General features: G+C 55.7%; 2 protein-coding genes across 2 annotated transcripts; both read right to left on the reverse strand.

The window, feature by feature from the left end:
• Positions 1–2,064: 2,064 nt before the first annotated feature.
• On the reverse strand, positions 2,065–11,422 carry BSND (barttin CLCNK type accessory subunit beta). Its single transcript, XM_028106796.2, has 4 exons — positions 11,246–11,422; positions 5,475–5,569; positions 3,344–3,613; positions 2,065–2,479 (listed from the first exon to the last, which is right to left on the reverse strand). The coding sequence occupies exons 1-4, from the start codon at positions 11,420–11,422 to the stop codon at positions 2,065–2,067; spliced, it is 957 nt and encodes a 318-aa protein (XP_027962597.1).
• A 1,310-nt stretch (positions 11,423–12,732) lies between these two features.
• On the reverse strand, positions 12,733–24,351 carry TMEM61 (transmembrane protein 61). The gene is made up of 5 exons (XM_088022848.1): positions 24,304–24,351; positions 21,902–22,251; positions 16,499–16,725; positions 15,431–15,450; positions 12,733–12,915 (listed from the first exon to the last, which is right to left on the reverse strand). The coding sequence occupies exons 1-5, from the start codon at positions 24,349–24,351 to the stop codon at positions 12,733–12,735; spliced, it is 828 nt and encodes a 275-aa protein (XP_087878974.1).
• Between the last annotated feature and the right edge of the window lie 391 nt (positions 24,352–24,742).

Genomic DNA, 24,742 nt, shown 5'->3' on the forward strand with positions numbered 1-24,742 from the left:
GTTTGCCCAGACGGCCCTTCTGATGCAGGTCACCTGCACCCCTGCCTTAGTAAGCAGGGTGCAGGAACACGGGACACCTTGCTGTGTCTGCTGTCTCGGGGCCATTAGCGGCACCACGTTACAGCAGAGGGCATGCGCCTGGGGGCACCCCTCACTAAAGAGGCTTTCCTACTGGAGGTAGTAATGACCCAGAATGAAAGAGGAATGTGTTTCCAGGGGTGTGCACGTCATTTTTTTTTTCAATTTTTCTTTTAAGATTTTACTTGTTTATTTTATTGGTGGGGGGGAGGGCAGAGAGAGTCTTGAGCAGACTCTGTGCTGAGTGTGGAGCCTGATGCAGGGCTTGGTCTCACGACCCTGAGACCAGGGCCTGAGCTGAAACCAAGCATTGGAGGCTTAACCAACGGCGCCACCCAGGCAGCCAGGGGCGTGCACTTCTGACTCAGCACAGGGGGCAGCCCCTGCCGTCGGCTGAGATCCGCACCCCACACCCAGAGGCCCGGCCTCGATGAAGGCCTCCTCCTCCCAGTGGGCCCGGGTGCAAGTTCTGCGTGTGCAGACCTGGTGGGAGGTGTGCTGCCGCCCCTTTCTCTGAAGCCCCTGCCGTCCACGCTGGGGTGCGCCAGCGCCTTGCACAGATCAGCCTGATCCAAGCATGGCACCGTGGAGCCGCGGTACAGTGCTATCTTCAGGGCCTGCTCAGGCAGCCTGAGCCATCTGTCCCTGCATTCGATGGGCCAGGTGGTTATGTGGTTGTCACTCCGCCGTCTCTGAACGCTACTGTCCATTTCTAACTGCTCTGCTCCCTCCTCGGTTTGCACTCTGCATTCCGTCCCTAACTTACAAGGCACCAAGCTCAGTAGATGGTGAGCTCTTGGAGGGCAAGAACCTTATCAGTTCACGTCTCTCTCCCCCTAAAAGTCCCAGCTTAGTGTGCAGCACACAGTAGTGCTCAGTAAACACCACCCGAATCAAACTGAATCAAGCCAGGAGGCTTCATTTCACCCCCCATCCTCAGCCAATGCAGATGTGTTCTGCAGGGAAGGGGGCCTCTCTGCGGGCTTTCTGCCTGCCTTTGTGACTCGGGTGCATGCCCTTCGGAGGTTTGACTGCCTGAGGGTAAAGAGCCTGGGAGTCTCAGAGTTAGGGGGTGGGGGCATCATCTGCAAAAGGCTCTGGTCAGTTTTGTCAGCCTTCGATGACCACTGATCTGAGCACAGGAGCTACGGAGGTGAGCAGAGCAGAGGTCTAGCCTTGAGCAGGTGGTCACGCTCCAGCAATCAATGTACAAGGCCCGAAGGTGGCATAGAGGAGCCAGAAGGAACTCGTTCCGGGAGGTGGTGACATCAGGCAAAGCTTTCAGAGGAGGAGCATCTGTGCCAGGGTTTGAAGGATGAGCGTGAATTTGCCAGACAGACAAAGAAGCAAAGTGCGTGCTGCTGGAGGGGACAGCCTGGGACGCGCTTAGGGGAGCGGGAGGGAGAGCAGAGGTTGTGGCACGGGGCTGACCAGGGAGAAAGTCGGGAGGGCCGCAGAGGTGAGGCATGGAAGGTTTTGGATCTGGGGTGATGGGAGCCACAGGAGGGATGTGGGCAGGATGGACGTGCTTAGCTCTGAGTGAAGACAGATCCCACCATCCACCTGGGTGTGGGGCAGGGGAGGGAACATCGGGGCGGCGGGGGGGGGCAACAAGACTCCATAGGAACGGGAACCCTGAGAGGCCTTCACAGAGGACCAGACGGTAGCACCAAGGATGGTCTTGCTCAGAGGCCCGCTTCGTGGGGAGGCAGAAAAGGCTCTCGAGGGCCCCAGCGGCTGCAGTTCTTCTCAGTGAATCCTATTTTACCTTCAACGCTTCCCCAAAGAAAGTGAACAGTGGGAGAGCCCGGACAGCAAGCACCCCATCCCTAGGCACCGCCTTGAGCACTGCAAGTGGTCTCGGGCCCGCTGTCTGGCATGAACCTCCACATAACCCCATTGCGCAGACAGGGGATACTGAGGCCCTGTGAGGTCGCATGCGGGTTAGCAGTGGTGCAGGGCTAGAACCCAGGGAGCAGGTGCATCTCAGGCCTGGGCATCGGGCTCAAAGCCCAGTTCCTTGTCCGGGAGGGGGTCCCCAGGGCTGTCCGGCAGCCCATAGTACAAGTCTTCCTCCTCCCGCTCTGACTGCTCTGAACCTGGGTCTGAAGCCTTCTCTTCCTCCTCTTTCATCCCCCGGGATGGCTGCCAGTAGCTGGACAGGGCAGTGTCCCGCCGCTGGCCCCCTGGAGACGCACCCTCTGCCGTGGGGGTGTCGATCAGGGCAAAGTCGTGGAAGCGGTCCAGCTGGCACCTGCAGGCCCGGGGCTCCCGAGGCGGGCAGTGAGGCTCCTCCCCCTCCGGGGGAGAGGGGTTGGGGCTGCTGCCCTCATCGGAGCCCACGTCCAGGTCATCTTGGAAGGAAGCCAAGGGTGCAGGTCCCTGGGGACAGGCCTGGAGGCTGCAGGAACAAAAGCCCAGAGAGCCAGGGTTGCCCTGAGTCAGACTGCCCAGGTCCAAATTTCAGCCACTAGCTGCAAGGCCCAGTGGTAGGTGAGTTCACCTGTCTGGGCCTCAGTTTCCTCCCCTACAAAGTGGGGGAACATCATCGCACTCACTCCTATGGTTGTCTCCAAGGATTACAGCACATAGCGTGTGCCAAGCCCTTTGCACAATGCCTGGCACACAGTAGGTGCTCAAGCAATGGGCATTATGTTATGATCCAAACCAGGTTCTTCCCCTGCCTCTTTGGCCACTCAGGGGTCTCCTGTGGGCCCTCAGCGCCCCCCACAAAAGGTGTCACCTTCTGCCCCCTCGTCCACCTCCCCCATCGGACTGGGAGCTCCTGCAGGGTGGGGGCCATTGAGGTCTGGCAGGGAGTAGGTGCCCAGCATTCTTGGTGGGATGAGTGAATAAATGGATGAATGAGAAACCTAGTTCATTACCAGCCAGGGACAGGGTGGGCACGAGTGACCTGCCAGACCTCACAGAGCACATCAGCGACAGAGTCCAGATTTGAACTCACTGTCCCAGTTCTCACAACAGCCCTCTGAGGCAGGAGTGATTGTTCCCACACGGGGAAACTGAGGCTCAGGAGGATAAGAACCTTGCCAAGGCTACACAGCAGAGGAGCTGGGATTCGAACCCAGGCCTGGCCAACTAAGCCAGACTCGTGCGTCTGCTCTACCTACTGCCTCTCAGGGCCTCCCCACCCCCGTGCCCTCACTACTCCCAAACGTCCCCACCTGACCCTGAGTGGCCCACAGCCCTGCCTGCTTCACGCCGAACTGGGTAGCACCCCCGCCCCTGCACTCTGAGCACTCACCCAGGCCTGCTTGGAGTTGGGTTGCTTTCTCCCTCGTCCTCATCTGAGGCCCTGTGGATGACCACCGCAGCCTCCATCCAGCCCTGAGCATCACGGGGGCCACCTTCTCCTCCATCACTGGCTCCCAGCTGTGGCTGTCCCAGCTGGGGGGCCAGCAGCGGGCAAGGGTCCTCACAGTAGCCCATGACCTTCATCTGGATGTGGCTGAAGTCGGGCAGGCTCTGGTCATAGGCGGCCTCCTCCCACAGCCTGACGTATGGGGGCTGGGGGCTGGGCAGGGCACAGCAGAGAGCAGAGAAAAACAGGCAGGTGAGTCCACCTAGCAGGCATCACAGGAGGAGCCATCGGTGTTGTCCCCCTGCCCCCCACCCTCCTGCTCTGGACATCTGGTCTCCCCTGATCTCAAGCCTTTGGGGGATGTAACTGTACCCAGTTCATGCATGGGGAAACTGAGGCCCAACAAAGAGTGGCAGAGCTTAGACTCTCAGACCAGTCACCTCTCCTCTCACTCCACGTCTCCAAAGTTAACCCCAGGAGTCCACTTGTGAAATGCAGGCCAGTTCACCTTGACTGAGAGTGTGCTGTGTTACAGACGGTGAGCTAAAAGTCCATGCCTACCATCGCATTGATTCTGCACCATAAAGCAGAGTGGTCGTGCCCGGGATTCGGATGAGGACACAGCAGCACTATCCCAGTTATTGAGTGCTCCTTGCCTGCCAGGCTGCGTCAGGCGCCTCATCAGATCCCCACGGTAACTGGGAGACTTGGGCTGGCTTGCCCTGCGTGCCTCAGACACCAGGTGGCAGTGCTGGGGCTCCAGCCGTCCCCTTCTCTTTGCTCTCTATAGCCCCTCCGGGAAGTGAGGTGCAGGGACTAGACCCCTTGCCCAAGATCACACAGGAGGAGCCCGGAGCTTAGCTCCGTGCAGTCCTATGCCCACCCAGGGGCTAGCCACCTCATTTCCCTGGGGACATGTGGTCACTCTGTATGCCAGGAACAGAAAATATCATCACTGCCTCCTTCCCCAAGCAAAGTAGAGAATTCCAGAACCCTGGCCACAGACCCTGGACCTGCAGCCCGGCCTTCTGAGCAGAGTCACAGCCTCCAGGCGTGGAGAGGGCAGCTGGTCCCACTCCCTTCCAGGGCTAGAGTGCTCGCCGCTGTGTCCTGGTGAGCCAGGCCTGGCACCGCCAGGGAGGCAGGTCTGGTCTGGTCCGTCATTGACTCCCTGTGAGGTTTGAGGCCCATGATTATACTTTTTTTGTTGGTTTGCTTGTTTGTTTTAGAGAGAGAGAAAGACAGAGATGGGGAGGGGCAGAGGGAGAGGGAGAGGGGGAGAGAGAATCCCAAGCAGGCTCCAAGCCCAGTGTGGAGCCGGATGTGGGGCTGGATCTCACGACCCTGAGATCGTGACCTGAGCCGAAATCAAGAGTCAGACGCTTAACTGACTGAGCCACCCAGGTGCCCTGTGATTGTACTTCTTGAGCCTCAGTTTCCTCCTCGGTGTAAAGGGCCTGACACCCCCCACTTCACAGGGCTCCTATGAGGACTGAAGGAAGTAATGAGGCAAACTGCCCGCTTGGATCTCAGGCTGATAGGAAGCACGTCTTACTAACGGTGACACTGTTCTTAGTGCTTTGCTTATATTAACTCCCTCAGCCCCCCCGAAGCCCTAGGAGAAAGGTGTGATCAGTGCCCCTATTTTATAGGTGGGGCAAGAGAGGTGAGTTGCATTCCCCAAATCCCACAGCCTGTAATTGGAGAGCCGCAGGGCTGTGCTTGGCCATCAACATGCCCCTTGTTCGCCATGGGAGCCGTCACAGCTGTTTGGGATCTGGGGCCACACCGGTTTTTGATTTTGGTCTGCCACGAACTCACTCTAAGACAGGACAAAGTCCCTCATCTTTAAAATGGGGATAATAATGCCTACCTCATAGAACTGAGAGTTCAAAACAATCCTGATTTCCAATAGCATGCTCTCATTAAGTGAGGAGGCAAGGCAGAGAGCTGGAGCCAGCGGAGGAGACCACCCCCACCCCTCCCACCCGACTCCATCACCCTCTGCTGGAAGAGGAGATGGCCTGAGGGGCTCCCCCCGCTCCACCCCCGCCCTGGAGAGCCTGGCCCCTACCTCTTCATCTCAGCAGCAAGCCCATTCTCCAGCAGGCCCAGCGCCTTTGGGGCTAGGATGCCTTGGAAGTCAGAGTCAGCAGGTATGAAGGTGATCTGCAGGGCAAAGGAAAGAAGGCTTCTTTGTGGCTCCCACACCCATCCTGACCCAGAGGGCCTCCCTTTCTGACAACAGAGGGATCTGCTCAGGGCCCAGCACCAGTGGGTGGATGCACCTCTGGGCTCTTGTTCCCACCTGGCTCTTCATTCACCCAAAAGACATTTATTGAGCACCAGCTGTGTGCCAGGCAGTCTTCCAGGCACTGGGGGCAGCAATGAGCAAACAAAACAAACATCCCTGCCCCCGAGGAGGTGGTATCTTGTCATTTCCCAGGGTCCTGGTCCAGTGCCCAGAATGTGCCTGGCACGGAATAGGGGCTTCATCCATATTTGGTGAGCGAGTGTCAGGCTGTGGTGGGGGACAGGGAAGTGAACGGCTGAAATTGCACCCACCAGTCCCTGTACTAGAACTTTCAGGGATCAGGGGGTCTCTGCAGGTGCAGCACATGGGGCGGGGACCTGGTGGCAGAGGGAAGGCAGGTCATAAAGGAGGCCGTGGGATGAGACAGAAGGAGTGCTGCTCTTGGGGTCCAGGAGACTAGGGAAGATTCCTTCATTGGGCAGGTCATCTCTCCTCTCGGGGCCTCTGTGTGCCTCTCTGTAAAAGGGGCTAGCCTCAAAGAGAGATTTGCGGCATTGTTCATAACAGCCAAAAAGTGGAAACAACCCAAGTGTCCAACAACAGCTGAAGAGTTAAACAAGATGTGGCACATACATGCAATGGACCATTATTTGGCCTTAGAAAGGAGGGCAGCTCTGACACATGCCACAACATGAATGAGCCTTGAAGAAATAAGCTAATAACAAAAAGAAATATTCTGTAGGAGTCCACTTACATGAGGTACCCACAATAGTCAAATTCATAGAGAGTAGAACGGTGGTTGCCACAGACTGGAGGGAGGGGGGTGGGTAGTTATTCTTTAATGGGTATAAAATTTCAGTTTGGCAAGATGGAAAGACTTCTGGAGATCAGTTGCACAACAGGGTGCATTTAATTAACACTACTGAACTGTAGGGGCACCCCGCTGGCTCAGCTGGTGGAGCATGTGACTCCTGATCTGGGAGTTGTGGGTTTGAGCCTCACATTAGGTGTAGAGATTACTAAAAAATAAATAAATATATATATATATATATATATATATATATATTTAAAAGAACAGTACTGAACTGTACACTTAAAAATGATAAGACGGTAAATTTTATGTTATGGGTATCTTACCACAATTTTTTTAAATGAGGCCAGTGATACCTGTCTCCTGGGGTTGTTGTGAGGATCCCAGGAGATACTGTATAAGGAAGCCCCCAGCACAATGCTGGGCACATAGTAGCTGCTCAGTAAACCATAGTTCGATGCTACGGAAGATGAAGTTATCTGACCTCTCTAAGTCTTGCTCTCCTCAACTGAAAATTTGTTCAACAAATATGTGACAAGACCCCACTGTGTTATACCAGGGTCAAAAATAGCAGCCCCTTTTATCTCTTCCTACAGAGCATGATGAGTAAAAGACACTTGTCTGCACCAGAAAAGCTCCATCCTGCTGGGAGGAAGGGAATGATGGATGGAGGGGCTCTTAGAACTCCTATGAGGAGTAAGCCTCTCTCAAATGTCTAGAAATAAGGCAGGGATCTTGGTATCTTCCACACCCACCAAGGATACCCTGCACTTGCCAGCTGGCTCTGTACTTCTTAGAAGCTGCCCCTTCCTCTGCCTCATTACCTCATGGCCCAGTCACCACCTTCTCCCCTTTCTCCTCCTCACCATCATCATCATTATCACTATGCCCACACCACCACCACCACCATCACTGTTACCACCATTACTACAACTATCACCATCACCACCGCCACCATCATCATCTCCATCAACATCATCATCCTATCATTACCATCACTATCACCATCATCATCTCCACCAACATTATCATCATATCATCATCATTATCACCATCATCACCACCACCACCACCATCATCTCCATCAACATTATCATCATATCATCATTATCACCATCATCACCATCACCACTACCATCACCATTATCACCATTACTACAACCATCACCATCACCACTGCCACCATCATCATCTCCATCAACATCATCATCCTATCATTACCATCACTATCACCATCATCATCTCCATCAACATTATCATCGTATCATCATCACCATCATCACCATCACCACCATCACCACTATCATCATCACTATTACCATCATCATCACCAAATACATCATCGGCATTATCACCGCACTGAAAAGCCTGAGGGAGAAGGAAAGGCTGGAGCATGTTAGAACACAAGTCCTTTTAAGAGAGGGGGACAGAGTTGAAACTGGCGAGGGGATACCACACTGTGAAGACCCCGAACATCAGACTAAGGAGTTCAGTCTTTACCCAGAAGCAGTGGGAGCCCTGGAGGAGTTCTCAGGAGAGTACCCAGACAGATTTGTGTGTAGTCAGAGCACCGAACAGTCCCCAAAGGGAGGGAGCAGAGGGAGTGAGGGATACCCATGGAGAAGACAGATCCATCAACCACCAATCAGGGGCCTGGTACTGGATTCCAGTGGAATAGGCAGGAGAGGGGTCTAGGGGAACTGTGGGTAGAAACAGAAGCCAGACAGGGAGAGGCCCTGCTCTCTCTGCCAACCCTTCCCTTCTCCCAGCAACCCTGCCCCATCTCAGCCAATGGACACAGCATCCCTGCCTGGCTCATCTTCCAGCTTTGCCCCAATTCCTCCTCCTCTCTCATGCCTGAGGTCCAGCTGATCACCACATCTGACCAAGTCTACTTCAGAAATTCAATGAGACAAGCTCAGCAGAAGCTCAGTCCTATATCCAGCCACAGCAGGGACTGAACATATGATGAATGAGCAATGTCTTCTCGGTTCCTGCAGCCTTGGGTTCAAATGCTGCCTTGGTCCAGGGCCCCATCATCTCTCACCTGGCCCCGTGAAGGAGCCTCCCCCTCTGGCCTGGTTGCCCCCAAACCTTCCTCTTCTCAGATGTCAGCCTGATAACTCTCCTGAACTGCAAAGCTAATCATGTCCTTCTCTTGTCTCATCAACTGAAGGGTAAGGTCCACATTCTTTAGCACAGCATCCCAGGCCCTGCGGAGCTGAGCCCGCTCTGCCTCCCCCTTCCTTCCAGCCCCCACGTGCAGCAGCCGTGTCGGCCCACTCTCCTTGCTTTTACCTCCTTCTTTTGATCGTGCTGTTCCTTCTTCTTAGAAAGTCTTTCCCCATCTTCTCTGCTTGGCGAACTTCTACTTAGCCTACAAAGGCCAGCTCATCTTCTCCGCGAAGCCTACTCCCTCCCCATCAGGCAGAACACTGTCTCCCCAACAAGATTCCCAGTCCCTCAAAGACAGGGACAGCTCAATTCATGTTATTCTTCTATCTTAACTGGCTGATTCCATTCCCTTATAGTTATATTTCTTTCAATCCAGAAAATTCCCATTTGGGGGGCACTGGGGGGGGGGGATGGGCACCAGCACCTGTTGAGGGCCAGGCACTGAGACAGTGTGGGAGACAGGGCTCCTCGCTCCAGCACACCTCACGGGTCCACAACATGCTTTCCCTCCTTGCTTGCGTCTCTGAGACACACACCCACACAGACCCACACCAGTGCTCACACCCCTGCACACACATACGGAGACCTGCCCAACGCCACAAACACCAGCCCTGAGGACAGTGTGTGTGACACCGGCCCCCCACAGACGAGACCCCACTGGTTCCCCACACCAGGGCCCGTGCAAGGCTCCGCCAAGGTCAGCGAAGAGGGGCAGAGGGAGGAGGGATTTAAAGCTGGGCCTGGGACACGAAAGCGAGCGCTGTTTCTCCCCTGCCTTGCTGCACCCCCAGCACCTGAACACGTGAATCTATCAACAGTTACTCATTAATACCCAGTAGGACTCCCTCTCCCTCTCTCCCTCACCCGCCACTGCCACCGGGTCCCTCTGCACCCCCCGCCCCCTCCAGAGCCACCTCTGGTAAGGGGGGAGAGGACAAGAAGTCGCGGCCCTCCACAGCCCTGCTGTCCCCTTGCCGGACCCCAGGATCCTGCCTCCTCACCGGGAGGGTGACAACAGAGGTGGCGACGCAGGTGGCTTGGGCCCCGGGGGCCTCTTCTCGCCATGACCCGCGCTCAGGACATTGCACAGACAGAGGCTAGTTGACTGTAAACCACTCGGGAAATGGCTACAAACCAGTCCAGACTGCCCCGGCACCGAACGCCCTGACAGCCCAGGGCTGGCCCATGGAGGGGGCAGGGCTGGGGAGGGCCGGGCCCAGGCCCCCAGGAGCTTCCTCCCTCCTCTCCGGAACCCCTGAGCCCAGCCGCCCAGGTGGGAGGTAGGAGGGGGCTGCAGGTCACGGGGGCTGCCCGGGCTCTGGAGCCCTACATCCCTACACGTCAGGACCCGCAGGGCCCTTCGATGCACCCACTCTCCCACCCCTCTTCCTGACACACACTTCGTACAAATGAGGAAACAGTCTCAGAGAGGGAAGGCACTTGACCGAAATCTTCCGGGCAGTTAGAGACAGAGTCCAAGTTCTCTCCTTGTCTCCCTGGGTCTGACCAGCTGTGTGACCTTGGAAAAGTCACTCATCCTCTCTGGGCCATGAAGGATTACAACACCTGACATGGTGCAGGCATTGTTGGGAGGACCGGTAACAGTGAGACTGGAAGCCCTTCTCCTAAATACAGCACCCTACCGTTTACAAAACACATCTTCTCTGATCTTCATAGTAACTCAGGGGGGCTGGGAGAAATAGGAGCTTGGGGCCCATTTTACAGATGAAAGAAACCAAGGTTCAAAAAGACAAAGGTCACAGAGTTTGAGACAGAGCTGGAACTAGAACTCAGGCTCCCAAACCAGTGCTCTTCTCATCACTAAGTCACTCAGAAGGCTAGGAATACATTAAACAGAAGAACGGAGCGCTGCCCCACCTATGCGGGCAAGGTGACGGCTGACCCTCCTCGGAACTCTCAGCAGCTCTGGGACACAGGGAAAGCCCTCCGAGGGGGAGGCTTGTGCTTTAAGTCACATGAAGCTGAGCTGCAACCCCAACTCTGACACTTAGGAGCTGTGGGACCTCACCTTTCTGAGCCTAGTGTTTCTCCACTGTGAAATGAACTATAGATGGTACCAGAAAGTTCTGGGTGAGGATGAACTACATACTCCGTGAAAGCAGGAGTGCCTGGCAGGCAGCAAACACTCCTTAGCTGTGGTTTCAAGCACATGATTGTGTGTCGGGCTTCCCTGTGTCTCCCTCATGGTCAGGGCTCCAGACCCAGGGGGCTTCTGATCAGTCCTTATGATGAGGGAGAGATGGATGGAGGGACAGAGGGAGGGAGGCCTGGAGGGACGGAGGGAGGGATGGAGGGACGGAGGGAGGGATGGAGGGACGGAGGGAGGGAGGCCTGGAGGGACGGAGGGAGGGATGGAGGGAGGGAGGCCTGGAGGAACGGAGGGAGGGAGGCCTGGAGGGACGGAGGGAGGGACGGAGGGAGGGATGGAGGGACGGAGGGAGGGAGGGATGCTCATGAGGGCAAAGGTAAGAAAAGAGAGTAGAAGAGGGGAGGATGGAAAGACCAGTGAAAGATGGGGGATTAGACCTAGGACAGGACCCTCCTGGGCCCGGGCCTGCAGCCCACCCGAGGCGCCACCACCTACCTTGGGGTAGCACTGGCACATGCTCCAGATGACGCCCCCGATCACCATGACGCAGCCCATGGCGTAGAAGGTGCCGTAGACCTGGGGCCGGTCGTGGCTCATGAGGAACGTGCCGAGGGCCAGCAGGAAGAGCCCCAGCACAATGAAGCCGATGCGGAAGGTCTTCTCGTCAGCCATGGCTGCCTGGCCGGGCCTGGGGGTGAGGGTGGCTGGCGAACCCGTGTGGACGCCTGCACACGCTCACACAGAGAAGGATGAGGCTCAGGGATCGCTGCAGATCGGGGCTTCCAGTTGAAGGCAGGCGCTCCCTCCAGGGTCAGCGGCAGTTGGGGGCACCATTCACCAGGCTGGAGGAGCTACGCTTCGGTGGCCCTGTGCCACACACCCCCACCTTCGCTCCCTCTCACCTTCCCTCTGGGCCCAGCCGGAGCGTGCGTGCGTGCGTGCGTGCGTGTGTGTGTGTGTGTGTGTGTGAATCTGAATGAGGGAAAACATGAGGGAGGGAGGGAGGGGGGAGGTTTCAGGGGCTGGGCCCCAGCCAAGGCTTTGACATCACCTCATTTGCCTGTGTGGGGCCGAGCTGGGTTGGACAGGTGGCCCCGTGCCATCCGACCAGGGAAGCAGGGTACAATGCCACAGCCAAAAGACATTAGAATGCCTCTGGAAGGTTCCAGGATCCCATGGGCCAGCGTTTGAGGATCCTGAAGCACTCTGGACTCTTCAAGGTCGTGGGCCCATGTGGGATTAAGGAGTAATAGCTCCTATTTATTGGACAGTGGCTGCAGGCATGACACTGTTGTCCATGTGGTACAGGTATTAACTCAACGAAGGGAACCCCGTGAGGCAACTACTACTATCTCCACTTTACAGAGGAGGTTGGGGCGGGGTAAAGTGCCCAAGGTCATATAGGTGGAAATGGCAGAGCCCCTGGAAGTGGAACCCAGAGACCGTGCGCCTAGCCACCATGTGATACTGCCTCACTGTGGATCAAGATTAAAAGTGCAGGCCCTGGTGGCCAGGGCGTGGGTTCTGGCTCCTCTGCCGAGGGGCAGCATACTCTTGATGAAATTCCCTCTCTGTGCCTCAGTTTTCCTCCCCTGTACAATGGGGATAATAACCGCACCTCCCAGGACCAGAGCTGTCTCCAGGCCTGGCCTCCCTGGGTTCCTCTTTCCGTTCTCATACTCTGTGCTCCCCCAGACCAGCTCCCAATGAGCTGCCCCCTAGAAAGTCTGTGTGTGTTGATGCCCCTGTGGGGTGTGAATGACTGACAGGGAGTCCTCAGCCTCCTAACCTCGGAAGATGCCTTCACCCTAAGAATGGCATTCTAAGGTTGGAGTTTCAGTCCTGAGGACGGGCTGATGGGAAAAATCAGATTCCTTTACAGGATTATGGGAAAATGAAGGCCATGGGGCTCTCTGAAGGAAGATGGTAACTTTATAGTTTTTACAGGGTTAAATTGTCACCGTGGGATCGGGCGTCCAGACTTAGTAGGTTTTGGGGGGTTTCTGTTTGTCGGCACTACCTTCTACCTCCTCCCCAGCATGAGCTGTGCTTGTCCCAGGCACCACACCTACGTTCACACCCTCTGCCTGGTGTTCCTGCCCACAGACACTTTCTCCAGCGGCGGTTTCTCCTTCACCAGCCGTCAGATCCAGCCGGGCTGCACTCTACAGTTTGCGGGGGAGGGGGGTGGGGTCCCCTGTAACAGCTCAGGAGACCCTCACAGTGAGAAGTTGCTAAGGGGTCAGGAAGGGCTGGGAGTCACCCGGTCACATCCAGGTTTGATTCCCCAGGTGAATTTGGGCTGGTGGCTCCACTCTGGGCTTGAGACTTGTCACCTCTGCCTTGAAAGTGGTATTAGGCCACATCCTAGGTACTGTGCTGGGAAGTGACCTAATGGAGGAACAGGTGCCTTGTGATCTGATTATCAACATGGCTGGACCCTCCAGGGCAACACGATTATCATCATCTTATGGAGGCTCGGGGAAAGGAAGCGAGAGGTGCCCCGCCCAGAAAAGGAGACCGAGGCCCACAGGGGCCTCAGCCCGCGCTGCGGGGTCCTCGCGCAGCGGTGGAGAGCGAGTGGAATGTGCGCGGTCCCAGTCCAGCGGGAGCCTCTCGCGCCCCCTGGTGGCCGTCGTAGCACGCGCTCTGCAGAGCACTCGCACGCCGGTTCAATCAGGCGTCTCTGCCCCTGTCCGCGCGTATCGTGCCCATTTCACAGGAGAAGAAACGGAGCCTGGGAAGTGGCAGGGACTGGCCAGTACCTCCCCAAACCGAGTCGGTGGCTAAACGAGGACCAAGACCCATGCAGCCCCAGCCCCGATGCAGATAGATTTGGTCCTTAGCCCTTCCAGAGAGGCCTCCCAGTCACCCGAGCATTTTCCTCCGCGTCCCACCTTTTATTTCCTCTGCACGACCCAGCCTCGGTTCCCCCTTTTCTCTCCTCTTAAAAAAAGGGGAGTGACAGAGCGTAAGAAGCTCTGGGACAAGTAGGTGCTCCGTAGAATGGGTCTAATGTAACCTCCTCCACAAAGCCGCGGTGACGGTGACAGGGGAACGTGTGTGTCCAGCTCTCCGTGCTCCCAGCGGCTCCCCTCCCGCCTGCCTGGGCCTTTCCCTCCCAGCCAGGCGGGCGTCAGTGGCAGGAGCGGGTCAGGGGTCTCGTTTTCCAGCAGAGGGCGCGCTAACCGCTCTTTTCTTCCTATGGGATAGATTCAGGATCCGCCCAAGAACCTCAGAGGCAGAGAGGGGAAAGATCACACCCATTTCACAGATGCAGAAACTGAGGCTCGTGGAGGCAAAGTGAGCTACCCAAGGTCGCAAAACCTGTAAATAGCAGAGCCGGGAATTCAAACCAGGTCCCCAATCAGTCTCTTGCTGAGCACCTACTACATGCCGGACACCCTGAAGTGTGAGGCACTCTGATAAATACAGGGTTTCAGAGAGTGATGGCACTTGGTCCCACTTTCTGGGGCACTGTAAGGTTCTGAGACGTGGGTGAGGTCCAACACATGCACAGAGCAGAGAGAGGGAGAGACTGGGGGGGGGGGGATGGGAGGAAGGACAGATTCATAGAAGGGACCCAGATCCCTCTCAAGGGATCCTTGAGAGGTCATTTGGAGTTCTGTCAGGGCAGAAAAAAAATTCAGACAGTGATCAGCAAGTGCAAAGGCCCAAGGGTAAGTAATGGCTGGAGCTAAAACTCTAAATGCCATGCACACCTTCGCCCCTACGCTGCCCTACCCTGCATACTCCTCCCCTACCTCCTCAGACCTGCCCCTCCCATGTCACCTCCATCCTTCCAGCATTATTCAGGCCATCACCTGGATATCCTGGCCAGTGTCCTTACCTCCTCTTCACACCATATCCTGTTGGCTCTACCTCTGAACCTCTAATCCAATACTTCTCACCCCCAACTTCTGCCCATCACTCTGGTCCCAGCCCCCATCATCTGTCTCTCTGAATGCTCTCTGCTTCTACCCTTGCCCCCTGCAGTCTCTTTTCAACCCAGATTCCAGGTCAGACCGTGTCACTGCTCTGCTCAGAACCCTGGAAGGGCACCCAGAGACCTCAAAACAGCCTCCCAGGCCCTAGATAATGTGCCCTTGCCGCACACCCCATCCCCCCCAGCCCATCTCCCGCCCTGCCCCCTCTCACTCTACTCCGGCCCCCTGGCTCCGAGCTCTTCTCAGAACACAAGGCACCCCAAGGCCTTTGCACCTGCTTTTCCTTCTACCCGGAAAACTCTTCCTCCAGACATTTGCCTGCCCCCCTCCCGCTCCTCCTTCAAGCTTTTGTCCAAAGGTCATCTTCAGGTTGAGGCCTCCCTGCTCTGACGTCTAAAACTGCGGCACCCCTCCCCGCCCCGGGGTTCCCTGTCGTCCTTCCCGATTGATTTTTCTCCGTAGTACGCACCCCCATCTGTCATGCTAGATACATTATTTATTTGTCTCTTGTCTGTCTCCCACTATTGCCGGCTGGGGACTTTGTTTTGTTCACTGTTGTAACCCCAGGGGCTAGAAGGGGTAGGCTCTTGATTGATATTGGGGAATGGAGGGACGGACTGAAGTTCCAGAAGAGACGGAGGCCAGAGAGAGAAGCACAGGCAAGTTTGATTAAAGCCACCGGCTCTGGCGTTATTCTCTGTGATTTTACCCCTCTGAGGCTCAGTTTCCTCACCTGGTAAATGGGAACACCACCTGTAGCAGAGCATCCTGACAGCGTGAAACAACGAAGAGGCCTGCCCGGACGTACTGTCGGCCCTCAGGGAATGCCACCCTTATCCAGCTGACTGAGCCCCAGGACTTTGAATCTCTGCTTGCTGTGTGACCCTGGGAATGTTACTTCACCTCCCTGAGCTGACTTTCTCATCTGTGAATGGGGTGAGGTGGAAGTGAGGGATGCAGAATGTAGCTGGGCAGAGAACAGACATTTTCTGCCATTTTGGAAAGTAAGGCTAGGTAATGAGCTCCGTGTCACAGGAGGTATGGGAGCAGAGGCCAAATTTGCCCTCGGTGGAGGGGGGTGACTAACAAAATCGGACATCGCTGAGTACTCATAGACACCTGCCACTGGGCGAAGATGTGCATTTATCATTTGAAGCATTAGGACTGCGCCCGCAGGGCCCATGTGAGCTCACAACACCAGCTGCTATCACCTCATGCAGTCCTCACAACTCAGCTCCTCGGGTAGGGGTTGGGGCCTTTGTCACTCCTGATTCCTCTTTTACACCTGCAGAAGCCAAGGCAGAGAGGCAAAGTCCCTTGTTCAAGGTCACTCAACTGGTACGGGGTGGACGCATGCCCAGGTGGTCTGAATTCAGAGCCCACATCCTTCCGATTCTAAACTCAGTGTGCGACCTCGGGCCCGTCCTGCCCCTGCCCCTGGGCCCCCACCTTCTCATCCGGACAACAGAGTCCCCCAGCTGACAGCCAGCACTAACGGCCAGCCGTCTGAGTGCACCGTCTTGGACATTCTGGCCCAGCTGGGCCCCTCAGGGCTGCAGCCCCACCATCGCGGACTACGGAAGAGCCACCTGGCCAGACCCAGGCAGCGCCTAGCGTCACGAGAGAGAATGAAATGCATTTAATTGAAGCCGTTTGTTACACAGCAATAGGTCAATACGCGAGCATTCAGCAGCAAACATTTGTCGCGTGCCTCCCGTGTGCCAGGCCCTGCACTATACACCCCAAGCTCACCACCTGTCTCCAGCTCTGGGGTCTGCTGGGAGCCTTGAGCTTCCCCCACCTGCAGTCCGAGCTGGGCCTGTCTCTCCATAGATGCCACGCACCGCACCAATGATGCTCTCGTAGCTGGGCGGCGGCAGGGGGCGCTCAGTCCTGAGCAGGGCATCCCCAAAGGCACTGTCCTTCAGGCCTTCCTCCAGGGGGTCCATGGGCCGTGTCGGGGGCCCCTCGGCGAGTGGGCAGCACATGGCCTCCTCGTAAGTGGGGATGGCAGCCACCTCTGGGAGCCTACGAGACAGAAGAGCAGCTGTAGCAGGGGCGAGGGCGAAAGTGACTGTGTGCAGGGAAAGAGCAGGGAAGGCTGGGGCTGGGGAAGACTTCATGCCCAGGTCCAAACCCTGTGCGGGCCTCCCAGCGCCTCGGCTACACTCTTGGAGCTTGGCATGAGCCAGCCCTGGCAGCTTCAGCCCTTCCCCTCTGCCCTCCCTGCCCACGCCGTTAGCTGCCCACACATGCCCCTTGTACCTCCTCTGCTCTCTCTGCAGGGGAAATCCATCCCCCGTCAGCTAGAACCAGGCCCCCCTTGTCCTGTAAGACTCCTCTGCTGAGCTTCCTTGGCTGGTCCCTCCCCCAGCGTAGCTCTCACTCCCTGCTCTGGGCTCCCAGAACACTCTCTCCCTATCACCGCACTGACCCCACCAGGGACTGAGCATCCAAGGCCTGAGGGCAGGGGTCTGGGGATGTTTGCTGAAAGACAGAGTGATGGTTCATAGGCACAAAGACTTCTAGCTTCTTGTAATATCCCTTACAAGATCCGGAGTTGTGGATGGTCAAGGAAGGATGGGAGACAATTCTCCTGCCCATCTGGACACTTGAGACCCCATATGATAAGCCTGCAGAGTGATTACCTACACTTGCATAACCCCAGAGATGGAGAGCTCAGTATCTACCAGGTCAACCACATCTATCTGTCAACAGCCTGGCTTTCCTGTGACGTGCCCTACCTCCAACAAATGAACTACCCTGCAGGGACTGAGGGCAGAGACCAGGTCCTGTGAGGCTTCTCGGACCAGGCTCCATGGGCTAGATTCCAAAAACAGGTTACCCGTATCCTAGCCACAACACTCTCAGAAGCCTGGTGGGTCACCTCTAGGGAGTTAGTGCTTCTTCCCTTCCCAGGACCCTGGCGGGTGGGAGTGTCACTGATCCTAGGTCTGGGCTGTTTCTGCTTTGGTGATGATGCTGCCAGATACAGGGGCCGACCATGTGATCCTGAAGGTCGCTTCCCACACCGAGTTAGGACTCTGGGCGCTGGCTAGTTCAACTCTCTGCTCTGCCCCATTCTTGGTGGAAGATGGTGGGGTCAGTAACTCCATTAATCTGAGCCTCAGTTTCCCCATCTATAAAATGAGGACAATAATGGCACCTCTGTCACGGGACTAAATGAAGATTAATTGAGATGATATAGGGGAAGGGGCACTTAGCACACGCTCCATAAACAGAAGCCAATAACAAAATCTCAAAAGTCTCTGTGAGGAAGGGGCATGGGGGACAAAACTTGTCACAGATCTCCTGCACGGTAAGTGCCATACAGGCTCAGAGAGCCTGTCACTTGCCCATGCTCATCAGTCTGGAGCGGATGAGGAAGCAGTTCAATCCACACCAGGGGGTCTGCCTATCTAGATGGCAGGAGACCAGGCCTGGGGGTCAGAAGAGGTGGTGGAGGGAACTTCACTCTCCGGGCTGGTGGGGGGCTGTGCCGGACACTGGCTGCTGCCCCTCATGGGAGCCCCCGTCACCCGCCGGGGGCCATGGCCCTTCTCTGGACAACGTGTCTTCTCAGCCCCAGGCAACCAAAACCCTCAGAGTGACCCCCTGGGGAGATGGGCTTGCTGCTCCAGTCACAGACAGGGTCATGGTGGGGAGCCCAGGGCTGCCCCCCCCAGCCTGTGTGCCAGCCTGATGGAGGGCACCAGCCAGAAGCCAAGCCTGGGCTCCCCGTCTAGTGCCACTGCATGTTTCTCCCACTGACCCTCCTCCTCTGGAAGACAGCCCAGGAGCCCTGCAGCTGAGGAAGCTCCCAAGGGGTCTCATTCTCCTCTGAGCTCCCAGCATCCTTTGCACGTGAGGGCAGGCAAAGAATTTTGCTTCTGGAGGCCAGCAAGCTAGATTCTGTTGTTGTCTATTGTTGCATGACCTAGGCAGTGTTCACACGACCTCTCTGAGCCTCTTTCTCCTCATCTGTAAAATGGGGATAACAATTCCCCTTTAAAGATTCAGGGACGGGGAAAATGGAAAAAGCTCTGACAACACTCAGAAAAGGGTGGGTAATGCAGCTTCCAGAGCCCCATGTCCTCTGCCCTGCTCCCCTCCCAACCACACCCCTGCCTCTCCCTGTTTCTCCAAGCCCTGGAGATGTGACCCAGATGTGGGGTATGCCCGGGATCACCCGAGCAGGCAACAGCTGACTGGGCAGGGCACAGATGCCAGGTAAGCTCAGCCTACCGCAGAAAGTTTGCTTATAGGGCAGACATGGAGTGGCCCTCATGCCATGTGCTGTGGCCTTAGTAACCAGCGGCACCCAGCCAGCCCCAAGTTCCATACCCGCAGTCCGGAGGCTTAGAACTTGGGGACCCCAAGACCCCATGCAGGGAGGCCATATCACACACACTTCCGGATGGAGGCTCCATTCATGGAATATTCTGGATACGGCGCCCTGCAGGTGTATGGGGCGGGCCTGCCACTACTGTGGCAGGATCCCCAGGCACAGCAAGCTCCACCAAGGCTAGGGCCTGCCCTACTCCCTGGAGCCCCATGGGGGCAGGAAGCCTGGGCCCCGCGTTCCCTCTTCTACCCTTCAGCAGAGTCGGGCAACCACAGTAGGGAAAGGGACCAGGATGAACTACTATTTGCCCAGTGTGTAAATTCCGTAATCTACGTCATGTCTGTGACAAGACTGGGGGCATGGCTCTCAGCCATTGTACAGACAAGGAAAGGTCACGCATCAACTAAAGAGCAAAGCCCCAGCCCTGTCTAATTGCAAAGCTCAAGCCAACGGCACCTATCACCCTTATTCCCAACCCAAGCCCTAATCTGTCCACACCTTAGCTGTCTTGTCTGTAAAGTGGGCCTAATCCTTACGCTTATCTCCTACCGTTGAGGCTCAAATCAAGTGAGTGGGCACCAGAGTGCCCGGCAAGCTATAAAGCACAGTCATGCCCAGCAGCAGAGCTAAAGTGTGCACGAACCTTGCAGGGCCTACACTTCCTCATCTGAGCCTCTCAGCCATCTCAGGGGAAAGTTCTGTCACGGCCAGAAGACAGATGAGGAATCAGACACAGTTCAGAGAGTCCGAGTAACATGCTCAAGGACACACCGTTTATCGATGAAAGAGCAGATGCTGAAAGCCTCATGTCTGAATAGACAGGATTTTTCTGCTGGGCTCACTGAGGGTGGGGGCCCTGGGAGGCCTCCTGTCCAGCCGCCAGCAGAGTAGCCTCCCCATGGGGGCCTGAGACTGGCCTCACAAAGCAGCAGGGCCGAGCGATGTCAGCTTCAGGGACAAGAAAGTCATTCACCGACGCAGCCTCCCCGACATCTGGCCATCCTCGGTCTGGACCTATGACTTGGGTCTCCCGACCTGATGGGCCATGAGCACCCTCCAGGGTGGGCTTCTCCCTGGCCCTGCTGGGAATGAAGGCCAACTGGCCCCACGTGACACACACACTGTGGCCCCAACCCTGTTGAGTCAACATGCTTGTGTGTACAGACAACACCCACCCCAAGCGGTCAGGCCAGGCTGGGCGAGGAGGGACAGGCTGGAGTCCAGGGCACCCTGAGGGCTGGCCTGGTTCCAGTCAACCACTAACTCGCTGTGTGACCAGGTAGATGTTCGGTCTCTGTGAGACCCAGGCTTTTCAGCGGAGAAGTGAGGGGATTGGCTGGAGAGTCCCCGAGGCCTTGCCCTTCCCTCTAACAGTTGGGTCAAACCAAGGCCAGACCATTGTACCAAGTGGCCCCTGGTGAATACTCTATTGTCTCTGACCTCGGGGAGTCACAGGCCAGTAGCAGGAAGAATTTGTTACATTCTTTAACTCAGAATACATTTTCCCCTCTCCCCAAGGGGAAAAGGGTGTCCAGGTTCCAGGCCAGCTCACTAATGTCTGGCTTAGCCCCTAACACCCCAAAACCCAGTGACTGCAGGCTGGGGTGGGAGAAGGCCAGCTCTGCAGCCAGCAGGCTTGGCCACTTGCTAGCTGGATATTCCTCACCTTCTTCTTCTGTAAATGATAACAGTGATTTTTACGTTGCAGGCAGACAGGACTGGAATTGTATGCAGGCCCTGGATATGTAGGCACAGCCCATACTTGACTGAATGAATAAGTATGTAACAAGTAGGCACTGTAACACATACGTCCACCACAGGGCAAAAAGTGGGTTCTTGGCATCCTGGTGATACTCCATTTATGTCTACAATACAGATATACATACAGAGCAGTGTATCTGTGGCATGAACGTTTCATGGCAGGGGTAGGGGATGAAGAAAAAAAATGCCCAAAAAGGCTCCTTAGCGGGAGCAATAATTTTTAAAAGGTTGAGATATATGGTCTTAATGCAAGATTTTGTCTCCACCCCCATCCTGCCCCCGAGCCTTTGCACAGGCTCTTCTGCCTGCCTAAACCTCCTCTCTCTACCTTATCCACTTGAGGAAAAGTTACATTTACTGTGCATCTACTCTGTGCCAGGGGCTGGGCTAAGTTCTGCATCTGCATGTCCGCTAAGCTAGGGAGCAGTGAGAGTGCAGACTCTGGGTTTAGGTCCTGACTGTGACGTGTACTAGCTGGGTGTCCTTGGGCAAGTCAGTTCGTGTTTGGGTGCTTCAGTGTTCTCATCTATAAATGGGGTACAGGACCCACTTCAGAGAACTGCTGTAAATACAAAATGAGTAAATATATGCAAAGCACCTAGAACAGTGTCCAGCACATGGGTGAATACAGGTGTTTGCTATTATTGTGCTGTTCTCTGTCTTACTTCAGATGAGTAACTTGAGGCTCAGTAAGGTCGCACGATCTACTTTTCTACTTGCTAGTTAGTGACAGAACCAGGAGAGGATCCCAGTAGGTTTGACCTCTGGGCCTGGGCTCTTAACCTCTTTGGTCCTCTGCCCCATACCATGCTAAGCTCAACTGCCACCTCCTCCAGGAAGCCTTCCTGGATTTCTCCACATCTCCAGAGGACCATGCCTGCCCCTCTCTGACAGCTCTAACTACCTTGGTTGTTAAAGTCTGTCAAAGGGCTTTAAACTCCTCCAAGACAGAGCTGATCAGCCTCCAAATCCCCAGCACATAGGCCAGGCCTGGTCCAGAGGAAAAACCCCATGAGAATTTGCTACACAAAGGCCTGATTGCGTGACAGTGCCTTATGCACCAACCCCCACCAATCACCTCCACCCTGCCCTGCTGACCTGTAGCTCTCCTTCTCCGAGGGCTCTGCAGTGAGGTAGTACAGGTCTCTGGAGAGGTGACATGGGTCCCACCGGGGAGGCCCCCGGGTGCTGGCCTTGACGTACCACAGCAGGCCCAAGAGTAGTAGCAGGCCTCCTGCACCGCAGCAGAAGAAGCTGACCGGCCTGAGCAGGGGCCTGGGGGCCTCAGGCATGGGGTGCCCAGTGGGTGGGGCTGGCTGGCCGGGCCAGGGCCCTGCCTCTCCTTCACTCCACCAAGCGAAGCAGAGTGTCCCAGCTACCAGAAGCACCATGCCGCTGACCGTCATGCAGTAGCGCAGAGCGGAGGCCCCTCGGCTCGCGTCACACGTCTGAATACAGAGAAGGGGAGAGAGGAGAAAATGGGCCATGACAGAGGCCTGCTGCGGGACTGGAGACCCCGGTCTCAGCCCTCCCCTGCCTGTCTGAGATCACTGTGTAACCCTGGAGAGGTCATTTGACTCCTCTGTGCCTCTGTTTTCCTCATCTGTAAAAGAGATGATACTCCCAACTCTGCAGGGCTGTTTCAGAGGTCACCAAAAACGTGTCCCAAGTTCTGAGCACCATGCCTGGCACCCAGCTGGAGCTCAGTAAGTGTGGCCCTGTTCACTCCGGGAGCCCCCCCAGGCCTCACAGGCCCCATCAGCCTCGTGCATATGGCTCCCTGCCGCCCCGCCCCCACCCCTGCCGGCCCGTCTGCTACAGGCTGGGAGGGACCAGCAGGCACACTTGTTGGACCCACCAGGCCTTCCACGGGTGGGACCTGCTGGTTATGCAGTGGCTCGCTTCCCCCGGTCACAATCCTGAGAGAGGGCCATACTTCCCTCCAGCTGGCAGAGGAAGGCACAGACCCAGGGCAGGTAAAGGAGCAGATGTGGAAGAGGGCACTGAGGAGCCCCAAGTTGACATCCACGACAGGTAGCCCCTTTGTGCAAAAAGGTGTCCACCCTGGCCTTACTTATAAGGGTCCTAATTTGGAGGAAGCCTAAACAAATGTCCAACTACAGGGACAGGGTGAGTAAAGCATGGCATACCCTCTGGATAGAATATCAATAAGCCGTTTGAGAAAACAAGCTCAGCGCCAATGTTGAACAACTAGGGGGAAAATGCAGATATCTTCCTTTTTTCGGCTTAGTATACCAAATTATGCATGGTGGGTTATCGCCATCAGGGAAAGAAAAAATGCACAGGAAAAACACACACTGGGAGGAAATCTGACCCCAGATCCATGTTGTCCCCAAAGCCAACCTCTACGCCATTGTACGCGCTGTTCTCTCAGTCTGGTAATCTGCCATTATCTTCCCTCAAGGCTCAGCTTGGCCCTCACCCAAGAAGCCTCCACTTAAACACCAAGTCCCCGGGGCCTTCCTGGATCACCGCACTTCTCTGTCTGGGTTTAACTTCTCCTTTGCTTGTGTTCCCCACCAGACAGTGAGCGCCCTGAGGACAGGGTCCACATTGGCCCCGTTCACAGCTATAGTCCCCAGTGCCTAGCACATAGTAGCAGCTCAATACATATTTGCTGAAGAAATTCCCTTAAGTGAGGGAAAGTATTACTGGGTAAACACCTGCTATGTGAAAAGCCTCCCTCCCAGCTGAGAGGAGGGAGGGAACACAGGATCCCAGCGGCCCCAGCACCCAGCCACAAAGTGGAGGCCTGCCTTTGGTCCCCACTCTGCAGCTCTGGGGTAAGCTTACCAACTGCCCCGGGGCCTGTTTCCTTTCCCTTATAAAGGGCAGGTTCTTTAGCAGGCCTCTAGGAGACGTTAAAGAGACACCGTCTCCTCTTGCAAAATCTGCATCAGTGAAGCTGGGGGCTGGGGAACTCACAGACCCTAGACTTCGGTGATCAGGAATACCTGCCGAATGGGGGCTCACCCAGCCAAGTGTCCTGCGCCCAAATGATGCCCTGCTGTGCAGCCATTCAAAGGTGTGATCCTGGGGGAGCCGAGGGTCCTAGTAAAATGTTCAAGATCTAACAGGCAAAGGGGTGCCCGGACGGCTCAGTCAATTAGGAGGCTGGCTCTTGGTTTTGGCTCAGGTCATGATCCCGGGGTCCTAGGATGGAGCCCACGTTGGACTCTGCACTCAACGGGGAGTCTGCTTGAGATTCCCTCTCCTTCTCCCTCTCTCTCTCCCCCCACTTGTATTCTTTCTCTCTCTAAAATAAATAAATAAATCTTAAAAAAAAAAAAAGATCTAGTAGGTGAAGCTTTAGACTTCAAAAGGGCAGGTTCCCAAATGTGTTTAAAAGCACACGTGTGTAGGTGTGAGAGAAAAAGAGAATGTATACATGTAACAGGGGTGCTCTAGGCGTGGACCCCAAATCTTTCTGAGCCCCCAGGCCACCAGAAGCATATAGAAAAATGCCATCCGTAAATTACCTGCTGTTCTCTTCCTGTGAATCTGTCTACGGGGCAAGGGCCTCCCATCTCCAGCTCAAAGCATTTGTGGTGGGGGAGAAAAAGAACCTGACTATTCCCTGTCCAAAGCTACACAGCTAGGAGAGGCTATCAAGAGGGAAAGCTGCAGAAATCCGCTTGGAAAAACAATTTAGAAACTCGCGGCAAATCCGTAACAGTTAATAAGCCCTCGCCAGTATATTGTGGCACCCCTTCACACTCCCCACAACTGAGGTGGGTGGTCAGGGCAGGGAAAGAAATTCCTGCTTTACAAACGAGGAGACCTAGCCCAGAAAGGCGAAGGACCTGGCCCCAAGCCAGGAACTGCTGTGCTTCTCAACACTTGAAGAACTTGCTCCTGTACAAGGTAATTTAAGATGCTTTTAAGCTTCTAAAAAAAAAGCAGTAGTTGTGCATTTTG

The sequence above is a fragment of the Eumetopias jubatus genome, unplaced genomic scaffold (genome assembly GCF_037043125.1).
Source record: "Eumetopias jubatus isolate StellerSeaLion01/CBP00866 unplaced genomic scaffold, mEumJub1_p1.0 scaffold_4, whole genome shotgun sequence".
NCBI classification, from domain to species: Eukaryota; Metazoa; Chordata; class Mammalia; order Carnivora; family Otariidae; genus Eumetopias; species Eumetopias jubatus.